This window comes from Manis pentadactyla, chromosome 1 (assembly GCF_030020395.1).
Source record: "Manis pentadactyla isolate mManPen7 chromosome 1, mManPen7.hap1, whole genome shotgun sequence".
In the NCBI taxonomy this organism is placed as follows: Eukaryota; Metazoa; Chordata; class Mammalia; order Pholidota; family Manidae; genus Manis; species Manis pentadactyla.
Window position 1 is genome coordinate 132269767 of NC_080019.1, and position 13067 is coordinate 132282833.

Sequence of the window (13067 nt, forward strand, 5' to 3'; positions counted from 1 at the left end):
GCTTCTTTGAGAACTCTCACTCAGATCTTGGTAGCTCAAGTGTGCAAATACTATCCTTGAAAATCTGTCACATGGGATTGTCTCTTGAAGGCCTGCCTGATGCCTTCTGTATTTTCTTCTTCCTGTAAGCCCTTACATGAGTATAATATGTGGAATCTGGTGAGTTCTTTCAAATACCTGAACTTGGGAAAATGTTATAGAGATGAACCTATGGCATTGATCTTTATATCAATATCTTGAGACCTCAAGGAGAGGAAATCATATGTAAGGCAGATAAAGAAAAAATTAAGTCTTATAAAACAAACATATTGGTCTGTTGAAAAAGAGTGAACAGTGAACCATGTTTTAGATAGTTATTATATACTCATTCATCCTAGTAAAATTAAGTGTTCTTCCATGAAGGAAAAAAAACATACTGTATTTCAAAATATAGTAGAGAAACTAGGTTTACTAGTTTGTAAAGCTGGGTGTATTTAATTTGTACCTGTCTTGCCTGAGGGTTTCTGCCTATGGATTCAGTGAGACTGAGAAGTGAAAAAAGAACATTCTTGGTGTAAAAGGATTCATACATGGCTTTATTCTCAACGGTGGTAGGTTGAGCACTAGGATCATGTCCGCATCTGCCCATCTGCAGGTCTGTAATCCACCTCCATTTCTGCCTCACCCAGCTCTGCCCACCACGGGGCAGAGTTTTTCATATAGTGATTCAGTCAATAATAGCTTATTGCCTATGGGTGTGGAAGTCTTAGCCCAGCAGTAGGTCAGTTACATCATCAAGTAGTTTAGGGTCAGGTGAGGATCCTGGCCATAGGAAATTCCATTTTTCCATAGTACCTGACTTAAGTTGAATTCTCTCTTCTTTTTAACTATTTTCACTATTAAAAATATGCATGGTCTGGTTACCCACACTTTAATTAAAAGCCATAGGATATGATGTCAAAAAAATAAAAAAGTGAAGACAAGAAATACAGGTCATAAGTAGCTTGTGGTGTGAATAAAATACTGACATTGCTTCCTAAGCTATCCTGTAGTGCAGCACATTTTAAGAACAGAACTTACAAATGATTTAGACATTAATTGTTCAAAGTGATTTAGATATTAATTGTTCTTAACCTTATTGATCTCCTTAATGTCAGGTAGTTCCTTAATGGTATTTTACTTTACTGATTGAGCCTATGAAATGTAAAACATTTGCATTATTGCAGTATCTTGTGGTCCCCTATATATTTCTTTAAGTTTTTATTGTTATAATGTCTATTGTTTTCACAAATGATAGGATTCACTTCTGTACTTAATCAACCAAATGTTAGAGAAAAAACATAAAGATCAATCCCTACATCAATGTAGCAGGAGACTGCCACACAGGAGATAGGTGAGTTCAGAGCAGGGATCTGATTCAAACAATAACTTGCTCACTACATACGTGTGGGCAATACACTGTTATTGACTCTATATAAAGACCTTTGCCCAGAGCTGTGGGTGGAGGCACAGATGAAGGAGGATTACAAATCTGCAGAATGTTGGATGCAGACGTACTTCTAGTACTTGACCAATCACCAGGAGAACAAAGCCAGGTAATAAATCCTTTTGCCCCAAGAACATTCCAGTCATACTTCAGTCTCACTGAATCCATAGTAAACTTGCTCAGGACTGAAACCCATTGGAAAGACAACTGGTGACATAGGCAGGATTCACTGTTGACCAAAGAACAGAATAGGCTGCCCTATGGTTAAGAACAATTAATATCTAAATCACTTTGAACAATTAATGTCTAAATCATTTGTAAGTTCTGTTCTTAAAATGTGCTGCACTACAGGATAGCTTAGGAAGCAAGAACAGAATAGGGTGCTTCAGCAGGATGCCTCCCTGAATGGGGAGACAGTTGAGTGTCCCACAATGGGCATGTGATCTGAAGTGGCTTGCCTCTTAGAGGGCTGAGCCCCACGCCAGGACTGGAGGCAGGGGGAGGTGACACCTGAGGCAGTGGAGGTGGCCCTTGGTATAATAAGGAGTTCCTTTGAGAAACAGAGTGCCCATAGGCAGTGGGGACCTTGGGTTGGCTGTTTCTCACAGTATTAAAAAAAAGTCTACAGATGAAAAGAACATGTTCCTGAGATACAAAAATGACAGCTTGATAATGTGAGCTGAAAACTGCTGTGGATTCATTGACGAATGAAATGGCATTGATACAAGAGGAGGCAACACAAGAACGACAGCTGTGAGTTGATGTGGAGGAAGTAAAAAGTTTGTTAAAAAATGATATGATGTTGCTGGGAGGTGCTGTAGAGGAGGGAAAAAAATTTGTTGATGACTGAAATGCATCACTACGAGGTGCTGTGGAAATGGGAAAGGATGTAATGGTAGCCCAAGAAGGAGCTGCCTGGGAATAGGCAGCACGACAGTGTGGGCCACAAAGTGCCATGGGTTAGGTGAAGGATGTAGTAGTGTTGGCCCCAGAAATTAAGGAGGAATCGTTGAAACTCAGGTTTGGCCACCAGAATAATATCTTCTTCCCAGCTCCAACTGCACTAAACCCTGGAGACTCCACTGAGTGGACATGGCCTTGGACATTTTGACACATGGACCAATGATGGCTGGCCCTCCTGGCACCTTGGGGAAAAGACCTGGAAGCTGGTCTTCTGAGTATACCTGGAGTAACAGCAGAGTGGTTCCCAAAGATCACAGTAATATATCCTAAATGGCCATAAGGTAGGAGCATCTTACTGGGAAGTTGTGTTTTATTATTAAGGACAGTGCATGCACTTCCAGTAGTACTATATATAGACCCCCTCAGAAACCCCCATGGGGAGAGGAATGAAGGTACTGTATACTAGACCTGGATGGGACCCCCTTCCTGCTACAGTCCTATCATAGGACCACTCTCTTGCATGCTTCCTACCTGATGGACAAGATTTGCTTATGTTGGTGTCATGAAAACATGTGTCTTATTGCCCCTAAGGTCTATTGTGGATTGGGCACACACCCTAGCAAAAACTGCTACTGCTATGGTGCTTGGAGCTCCTGATGAGTGCCACTGCTAAGCGTAAGGCATGAACTCATCTGAGTAGAACTGGTTTTGAATATAGCCGTAATAACCTCCTCAAGCTTAAAGATTATTGTAATTTTTGTTACCTGTATCAAAATTTTGTTATATCCTAATTTTTGTTATTATCTCTATGTTGTTGTTATCCTCTGTTGCTGTTTGGAATCTGGTTACAATACTCCAGCTTTTTCTCACAGGAACCATTGGAGAAGATAGAAAGTGTGAAGACTGTGAGGCAAGAATCCTGGAGGGCTGGAGTGTAGGGAAGTTGGGGTTCTTATGGCCAGGATCCTCACTGAACCTAAACTACTTGATGAGGTAACTGGCCTGCTAGGCTACTACTTTCACACCCGTAGGCAATGAGCTATTATTGACTGAGTCACTATATAAAGGGCTCTGCCCAGTGCTCTGGGTGGAGGCAGAGACGGAGGAGGATTACAGACCTGCAGACTGCTGGATGCAGATGGAATTCTAGTGCCTGACCTATTGCTGGGAGAACAAAGCTAGGGTAATAAACCTTTTTACCCCAAGAATGTTCCATTGTCATTCCTTGGTCTCACTGAATCCATAGTGATCTTGCCCAGGGTTGAACGCAGTGGCAAGACAAACAGGCTACTTTAAGTGTACCTAGGAATTCTGAGCGAAAAAGAAACACAGATTGAAGGAAAGGTAATAACTCTATTACCTACTATAAAAAGGTATACCTAAAAAGTATATTAACTATACCCATTATTTATGTTGAGGAAGAAGGCAAAAAGGTTTGCCTAGATATTTGTAGGTAATCTATCCATTATCTATCATCTCTTTATCTATCTATCTATCTATCTACTGAATTTTCAATATTATGGAAATTTTTAAAATAATGGCTGGATAAGAGTTAAGGAGAAAAAATATTATTTTTTCTTTGTATTCTCAGACTGCTAATCTTTGAATTTTAAGGGGTCATTAGGGAGAATATATTTAGTAAAATTAGAAAATTTCTGGTTTTGACAAATGCTTACTTAATGATACTTCAGTGAATTATACATTGAATCTTATTGTTAAAAATTACAAATTCCCTCATGATTTGCCATTATTAAACTGACTTAAAATCTCTGAATGATTGATTCAACTATACTTTTTATATATAAGAGGCTATTTCACTGTCTTTTATATGTTTATATATGCTTTATATCATATAACATTGTATAAAATTTATGGAGACAAATTCTGACTTCACTTTTTTTAATTAAAAAAAAAAATAACCTGAAGAGATGGCGAGAAACAGTTAGGAATACAAAAACACCGCCTGAAGGTCACTGCAGTAACAAAGTGAACAATACATTCAGATACCTATTTGCACAGATATCTCTGACCATTGTCATTTACTGTTGATTTGAATATTCAAAGGAAGACTAAAAAACACACAATTACTCTAAAATTTTACTATGTGGTGTTTTTCATTTGCTCTTGATTATTCCTGCCCCCATATCCCAAGTTTGAACTGGCAATTGATTAATGGATCATTCTTCACAAATTTACAAAAGATTCCAAATATAATGAATCATTATAACTTAAAAGAACACATAAGAATAACTCTCCATTAGCTATATTTTAAATTTTAAAGTTATTTCTAGGTCTTTCATCTATATGAACATTTTTTTAGGAGTTCTGGAGAACATTCTGTTTGAGGGCTAGAAACTTTATGGTGGGATGATGAGCAAGGGTTGAATCAAGAGAAACTGTTTTGACCCTCTTTTAGAGAATGTACCCATGTTTTGTGTGTTTCTTTGTAAATGTGTGTGTGTATGTGTGTGTGTAGTATAATGAGCCCTTAAAAAGAATCCAGGGATTTACAAAAAACATGGCCAGACAGTTCAGCAAATATCTAATAATACAATAAGGTATAATAACAAGAGGAAGGGAGCCAATGGGAGATTAGTGAAAAGAAAATTTTTAGGCATGTTGAAAAGCTTTCTTGAAGATCCAGTAAAGAGCAGGTATAAACACACAAAAATGTGGAACAGTATTTGAGCAATATGGAGAGCACATTAATGCTTGCTAGAGGAGTGAAGTCAGGTTATTAGAAATAGAATATTGAAGTCATGTGGCAAAATTTCTCTGCAATTATCAACCAGCCATATCTGTGAATTTAGGCACATTCACTACTCAATCATTTATAACTCATTTCCTTCAGATTCAGCATAAAAGATATCCTTATGTTTGAAGTAAATTTTCTTTACAAATGTTCTAAAATTCCAACCACTTCCTCTGGTCTTCAACTCAGCTTGGTAAAGTTTCCCATTTAATAGTTGATTCCAACAAGATGAGGGAACAGGTGTTGTGCCTTCAGTACATTTATTCATCAATGAATGGACATGTACATTTATTCTTCAAGTCATTACAGTCTGAATTTTGTCCAGGCTACTCAAACGATATTGTTAACCCTAATATCTCTTGTAAACTCATAATTGCCAAATTCAGCAGATATATTTCAGTTCACACCTTATGACGACTTTTGTTTGTATTTACTATACTGGAAGCCTAGAACCCACATTACAAATCTTCAAACTACCCTTGATTGTGTTTGCCTCTGTGACACATGTATAACAATAAAGTTTTGCTTCAAATAATATCTAATTATAGACCTTCTGTTTCATTTCTTTGTCTTTTAGAACAGGCCCTAATTATCTATTACTTGAACTCATTTCCTCTCCCTGCCTCCATCTTTCTAGCTATTTCCCTGCTCTCTATAGTTTCTCTGCTCTTCAGTGTCAGCTCATCTTTGTCTCACAGAAGACTCCGTAGGCCTCCATGATTGGGCCCCACCTGCTTTCCTGCTTTCCAGGTGCATCTCCACCTAACATCATCATCACTCATTCCTCCGGATATTATATTCCAGTAATAGTTGAATTATTGGATCCTTTTTCACATCCTACACTCTCTGCTTTTGCAGCTGCTGTTCTCTGTCTGCAATATATTTCCCCTTTCTTTATTCTATGAAATAATTCCTTGTCATCAGTAGATTTCATCCCAAATACCAGCTAAGTCTCCTCTTGAGCTACATGACAACTTCTTATTATAAAACAGTCTGTATCTATGAATATTGCACCTACCATATGCTTTTGTATCCAGCTGTCCTATAAACAATAAGGGAGTTAGTAAAGTTGATTATTTTAAGTTACTGAGATAAAACTCTAAGTGCCTTGAGGGAAATGATGCTGTATTAGGCTTGTTAGTATTCTGAGCATGACATAGGGTAAAACATATAGCCAGGACTTTCCCTATACAAGTTGAATAAATGTACATATGCAATATAAATTAATATTGAAACTATAGTCAAAAAACTTCAGTTGAATTTCCAATATGTTGACAAGGTGATCAAAAATTCACAAGAAATGGTCACCTTCAGGGAAAAATGAGATTATAAAATGTCTGAGACACACTCAGGGAAGCACTTTCAGAAGTACTCCTAGATCAGACAGTGTTTAAATTGCTTAAGTAGGAAATAGTTACAGGCATTTCTTTTGTTTGTTTTTCTGTGATAACAAATGACTGTAAAATCTCAGGGTTTAAAAAATGTACTTTACTTTTTATGTTACATGTCTGCACCTGCAGATCAGCAGTGCCTCTGCTCCACATGTCTTTATCATGGTGTCCAAGGTGAAGGAGAATCTCTATTTGGATCATGCTAGTTTCATGGCAGATGGAAAGAGCAAAAGAAGAAATAAGTGATTCTTCTAGAAGACTGATTTCAGCCATAGAAGATATTATGTTTGCTTACATGCTATTGGTCAGAGAAAGTCACATAATCAACTGAGTGGGGATGAATAATCCTCCCAGTGGAAGCATCAAAATCCACTTGGCAATGAGAAGTGCTATACAATCTCTTAAAGAAAGGAGAAATAGATATTCATGAAAAACTATTCACAGGTTTTCAGAAATATATTAAGAAAGTCATAGAAGGAGTTAAGAGAGAAAAAAAGAAAGATTCTTAATGTTTAGTATTGCTGGTATCACAGAGGAACCTAGCAAGAATATCTTTCAACTAGTCATTCAAAGAAACAGGGAAGAAAGGGAATATGAGGGGAAAGTTTGCAAAGAGCAGAGCTTCTTCCAGAACCAGGATTTGACAATACAGTATTGAATGTGAATAAACAATTTAGTGGAGCCCTGGATCAGGACTTCAGTATATGTGAGGGGTAAGGAGATGAATGGAAAGGTCCAGGATGAAATCCAAATCAGTTAGGATAAAAATCAGTAGTGACTAAGAGAAGAGGACTTGCAATATAAGTTGAGGAGCAGGGCATAGAATGAGTCAAAATTTGTAACTGCAGAAAGATAAGGCAATGTGGATAAAGGTACTGCTTTTATTATATTTTTATTTTTTGCATTCTCACACTTACTATTGAAAGTATCTTCAAGAGGTTTTATAAGAAAGAAAAAATAAGGTGATACTTTTAAAGAGAGCTCAAAATTTAAAAGGAGCCAGTAAGCAAGGCATGAGTCAATAAGACTGGAGCAGAATGATTTTTCTGGCTGAAATGAAGGCAAAATGTGAGAGAAAAGCACAGATGTCCGGTGGCATTAGTCAATGCATTCCCTTGACAGGGTCCGACTGCTTCATTCACAGGGGGAATAAATTGATGGTTGATTTAGCGAACACTGTTATTTTGAAGAAAAGCCCTTCCAGGAATTCTAAGATATGAGAGTTTGTGACCATAAAGAGAAAATGTGACTAATTAGAAGAACTCAAGATAAAGTGGTATTCAAGCAAAAGAGGTTAGATTACAATCTGTAGTTGAATTTGTTAGAGGAAAGTGCAGTGTGGAGGAGGACGATTTGCTTTTGGAAGGGTCAATGTCATGCAGACAGAACAGGACGTTACCTACATGATTGATTTGAGTGGCATAGAAGAACACATTCAAGTGTTTATCTCCTTATGAACCCTGAAATAATGATTATAGACATACAGACCTAAATATTCCAATTTGAATGCAGACCATGATGGGGTTGAAGATTTAAACTTTGTTAACTGAGCACACTCATACCTGAATAATCCTTCCTTCAAAGTAAATGTCATAATTTTAAACACAGATAATCTAGTATGGAAACAGATTAAAACATGTTATAAATGTACTAAAGCAGAGATTACAATAAAAGAATTTATAATGAAGGGTTAACATGCTATATGGGCCAGAGGCCATTTCCTTTTTCATATCAGATCTGAGTTAATGTTTTAGTATAAAAAATGTGTATTTTACATATACATACATATAACATAAATAGTAAATATTTGTATAATGCTTCCTATAAGCTTAGCACTTTTTAAAAAACTTTACATACATTAACTAGTATTATAATTCCCATTATTAGGAGCAAATACTGAACACAAGGGCTTTCCCATGACAAAATACATACATCCCTTAAGTTCTTTTGGAAACAAAGCACAAAGACAGCTAAGTCAACACTAACAAAAGGTTAGAGCGCTTGTAGATGTAGATAGAGATATACGTATAGATACACATATATGTATTTAAAACCATTCTTCATTTCATGTACTTTTCATGTCTTTTTCTTGTGTTGAAGGTCATAACCTCCACTGACTATAGCATTCCTAAACACCAGACTCTGCACTCCTAAAAGACTGAAAAGCTTGTTTCCTGGGGGCCTGGCACTTTGCCCACCTCAAACCCCCACACCATGAGCACATGCAGTTTGTATGAACCTGCAGCTTTCCATGGCATACCACCTGGTCTAGTTCATTATTTTATCTACCAATCCCAATTAATTATAGACTTTGAGAAGGAGAGGAATAAATAGCAGTGATTTAATATTCCCTTTCTCTTTCAGCATGCCCTTTGCAGTTAAACTACCTTTGCTTCAAGTAAAAAAGACTAAATAACTCTTTTAGATCTACATGATCTATATGACACTCCTACTGTTCTCCAATCTCTTCAAGAAACTGGAGAGATGGCTTACGGTGGCAGTGGGACAGGATATGAAAAAAGACAGATTTTTATTTCCTTGTCCCTGCCCTAACTCATAGGAAACCTCGGCTAACTCTTTAACTTCATATTTTGTCTATTCTAAAAAAGAGCAAATTACATTCTGATTATAGAATTCTATGATTGTGGTTATTGCTAACTAGTTATTTTAATGTAGTTATATTTAATGTAGTTATTTAATGTATTTATTGCTAACTAGTTATTTTAATGTAGAAGAAAAAAAATAAAGTGCATTTGTGTAATGTTGCTACTAGTGTTTCCATATGGATAAAGCATGGGCTCCTCATGGCTGAATGCTAGGGAAGGGTGGCTGGTGGTCATAAGTTTCCCACACCATGAAAAATATTACTGATTTTATTTTGAAGGTAATGGGAATCATTGACAATTTAAAGGATTGTAAAGTTTGATGGAGAGAGTGTTGGAACTGTGAGATTGAAAGTAAAGAAAACAACTTGCAGAAATTCAAGAAAAAAGCAAAAAATTGTCTGAAAGGGCAACACTCTTAATGGTAGGTGTGATGATAAAGAAAATAAGAGTACACCTGAGTCATGTTAAAGGAATTCAAATGGCATGTCCATAACATATCATATTACCAGAAGGAGGCAAATAGGATAACTTCAGTCTATCCTCCAGCCTCACAGAATGTCATGTTCACACAGGCAGGAAACAGAGCAGATGAAGCCAAGTTTGGAGGGAGAGATGTCATTGAGATGCCATAAATTTAGTTCTTAATGTCCTTATAGATTCAATTATTAAATTTAATTTGAGAAAACCTACAAATACCGTTAAATAGATTAAGTAACAAGTAATTCACATAATTTAAAGGTAAAGTCTAGTATAATACTTTACTACATTTCATTTGGCATTCTTTCAACAACCACAAAGCCAGCAAAAGGCAGCTACTCCCTTTCAGACTCTGTAAAAGAGGATGATAGTGTTAAATAAGACACAGATCCTGCCCTTGAGGCTGTTGTGTTGTAATAGATGCTGTCATAGAGGTGGGGAGATTTCATGCAGGGACAGAAGAGGTTTACTAAGGATGCCTTGAGTACTGAGCTTATACAGTTGCCCTGTCAATAAGCGTATTGCTAAACTGCAATAATAAATTATGTACAAATTATTCTCTGCTTACCATTAACAATAACAATGATATCACGGAAGTCAATTTCTCCCCTAGCCTCCACTCTTCCTTCACACCTGTATATTCCTTCATCACTTTTGTTGATGTTGAGAATCTGCAGATTATTGCTGGCTAACACAGCAAACCGATCTGGAAAGCAAGCAAAGGGGAGGAAACGATATCAGTACTGGGAGGCAGAGTCCAGAGTGCTCCAAACTGCTAAGAGTAAAAATACAATTTTTTATATTTTCAAATTTTTCATAAACAAATTCAAATTAGGTAAAATGTAATTTCATGACTTCAGTTTTTCCATTGCACACTGCCTTGTTACAACTTTTCTCTAAGATACCTTCAATACTTTATTTCCACATTAAATGGTTAGGCTATGATTACCCCCTTGGTGCTCTGAATGCAGAAACGATGCACAAAAGAACAATGCTGAGAAATTAGGCAGTGCAAACATGAGGACATTTTTACTGCAAATATGTAGCAATGTGGATATGGAAAAGAGTCAGAAATTGATTGAATATCTTTCCTCACATAAAAATTAAGCTAATAATTTGGAAACCCTGAGAAGGCAGCTAAATGATAAAGTAATATTCAAGTCACATAGGGACATATAAAAATGGTCATATCTCAAAATTTATTTGCAGGATTCTTTTTCTAAATACTAGATAATCCATTTTGGGAGGTAACAGATGAGACTTCATTAATTTTATTTCAAGATTCCATCTTATGTGAGTGTATGCACATGCACACATACAAAAATAAGCTTTACAAGGCATGCATTAGCTGATTGCTTAAAATAATCTGGCTAGCCTAAGCAGCATCTCAGCCTGACAATATTTCCTATAATATCTGGCCTTAGTTCTTAATCATCAAAATTTTGTTGCAATGTTAAAACCTTTTCTCTTCTTATCAAGTAAAAGAATATTCTGTCATGTAGTCCTGTTCTGAAATACATTGTGAAAGCAATATACTAAATTTCATTAATTAATACATTCATAGAAATAACTGAACATTATCTATTTGCTAGGTATTATATTTGAGATTCTTTGAAAAAGAGAGGCACATCCTCAACCCCTTTGAGTCCTTTGGTAAAGTAGAAATGCCATTATTTTAAGCTGACCATCTCTGAGATATTTACTGTTATACTGTTACAGGTTATGTTTCATGTTTGTTCCAATGTTTAGTGCCCTTCCCCTATCTGCTGGTTTGATAGAGAAGCTAAGGGAAATGTAGAAGCCACATGAGAAACCAGAACAAGCCCCTCAGCCCAGATCACTGGGTAGATGCATGGGGTAGAATATTCCTTCTACCCCTCCTGTCAATTGGACTTTGAATGGGTGAGAAATAATCTGCAGTTGTATTAGGCACCTTTGGGCTCAGTTCATGAGGTTCATTAGCCATAGTAACTCCTTAATGCAAAGGGAGAAGTTTGGGCCAGACATGTAAATGGGAAAGTGATCAGACTATTAAGAGGTTATTTAAAAGGTAAGCAAGAGATAATTAATTGAAAGGGGAAATGTGTAGATTCAGAGGATCTTTCAGAAAATACTAATTATAAAGCTACAGACTGCTTTTCAGGGCAGGATATCCAATTCACATAGGGATCCCCTGATCTGTGGCTTTGCTTTCCACAGTTTCAGTTACCTAAGGTCAAACATGGTCTGGAAATAGATGATCCGAGTTTTGATGTATGGCCAGGAGGTCAATAGTAGCCTAAACATAAAAGTATGTCACAATGCCTACATCATTCATCTCACTTCATCTCCTCACATAGGCATTTTGTCATCTCACATCATCAAAAGAAGAGTGACTACAGTACAAGATATTTTGAAAAAGAGAGATACCACATTCACATAACTTTTATTACAGTATCTTATTATCTTTGAACTATTTATTTGCACTGTTATTGTTAATCTTGTACTATGCCTAATTTGTAAATTGAACTTTGTCATAGGTATAAACATATAGGAAAAAAACATAGTTTATATAGGGTTTGGTACTATCCTCAGTTTCAGGCATCTACTGGGGTCTAGGAACATATCCCCCACAGGGAAGGGGGGACTACTACGTAAACTTTCCACTGAGGTTTATTTTTCTTTCAGTTGACTCTAAGAAGAGAGACAAAAGTGTTTATGCTGATGCTTTCTTCTGGTAAGTTTCCTCACCAAAGGGAAGACAAAGCGAGTAAGAAAGGCAACCGGCAAGAGATTTTAAAGTACAACTCACAGTAAGACCTGGAGAAACTCAGAATTTCGAACAATTCATAATGTTTTAAAGTCAATAGGAAAGATCTTCTATTCAAGTGCGTGACTAGAAATTAGAATGAGAAGCAACTAAAATTTTAAAAGTTCAAATTTAGAGATTCACTTAATCATACCTAGAAAATTGTAACATTATATGCTAAAATCTGTATCATCCTTTAACTATAATGGTTATAGTTCTTTAACTGTAATGGTTATATAATGTTTTTTAATATAGTTTATTAAATTTGGAAAAATAGTAAGGGGAAGAACTATTTTAGGCAGGAGGGCAACACTTGATATAAAAAGAGAGAACCTATATAATATATAATTTAATATAAATAAATCAGTGTTTCTTCTAATAGCAAAATTTTAGTTTCAAATGGCTATTTTAATACATAACTTTTCCTGTGTCAAACTATTAGAAGATTACAAAAACAGCAATTACCTGCTAAATCTAAATTACACAATGATATATTTTAAGTATTCAAAATTTTTCTACATGCAAAGCAGACTATATGAAAAATGGCTATCAAATTCTAAATATCTGTATATAGTTCATGGAATGATGTTAGCAAAATATCAAACCAAAGTATATCAATATGTGTTTGCAAGAAACATTCAAAGAAAGCACTGCTTAAATCACACATGACAATGGGTATTAAAGC

At 36.1% G+C, this 13067-nt stretch overlaps 1 protein-coding gene across 3 annotated transcripts in view; it reads right to left on the bottom strand.

Annotated features, from left to right (window-relative positions):
* Positions 1-13067, bottom strand: part of NCAM2 (neural cell adhesion molecule 2) — a 504953-nt gene that overhangs the window by 167841 nt on the left and 324045 nt on the right. For all 3 annotated transcript variants that reach the window (XM_036881527.2, XM_057501625.1, XM_036881529.2), the window contains one exon: positions 10163-10300. In XM_036881527.2, the coding sequence (XP_036737422.1) occupies positions 10163-10300 (138 nt within the window). The remainder of the gene's footprint in view (positions 1-10162; positions 10301-13067) is intronic.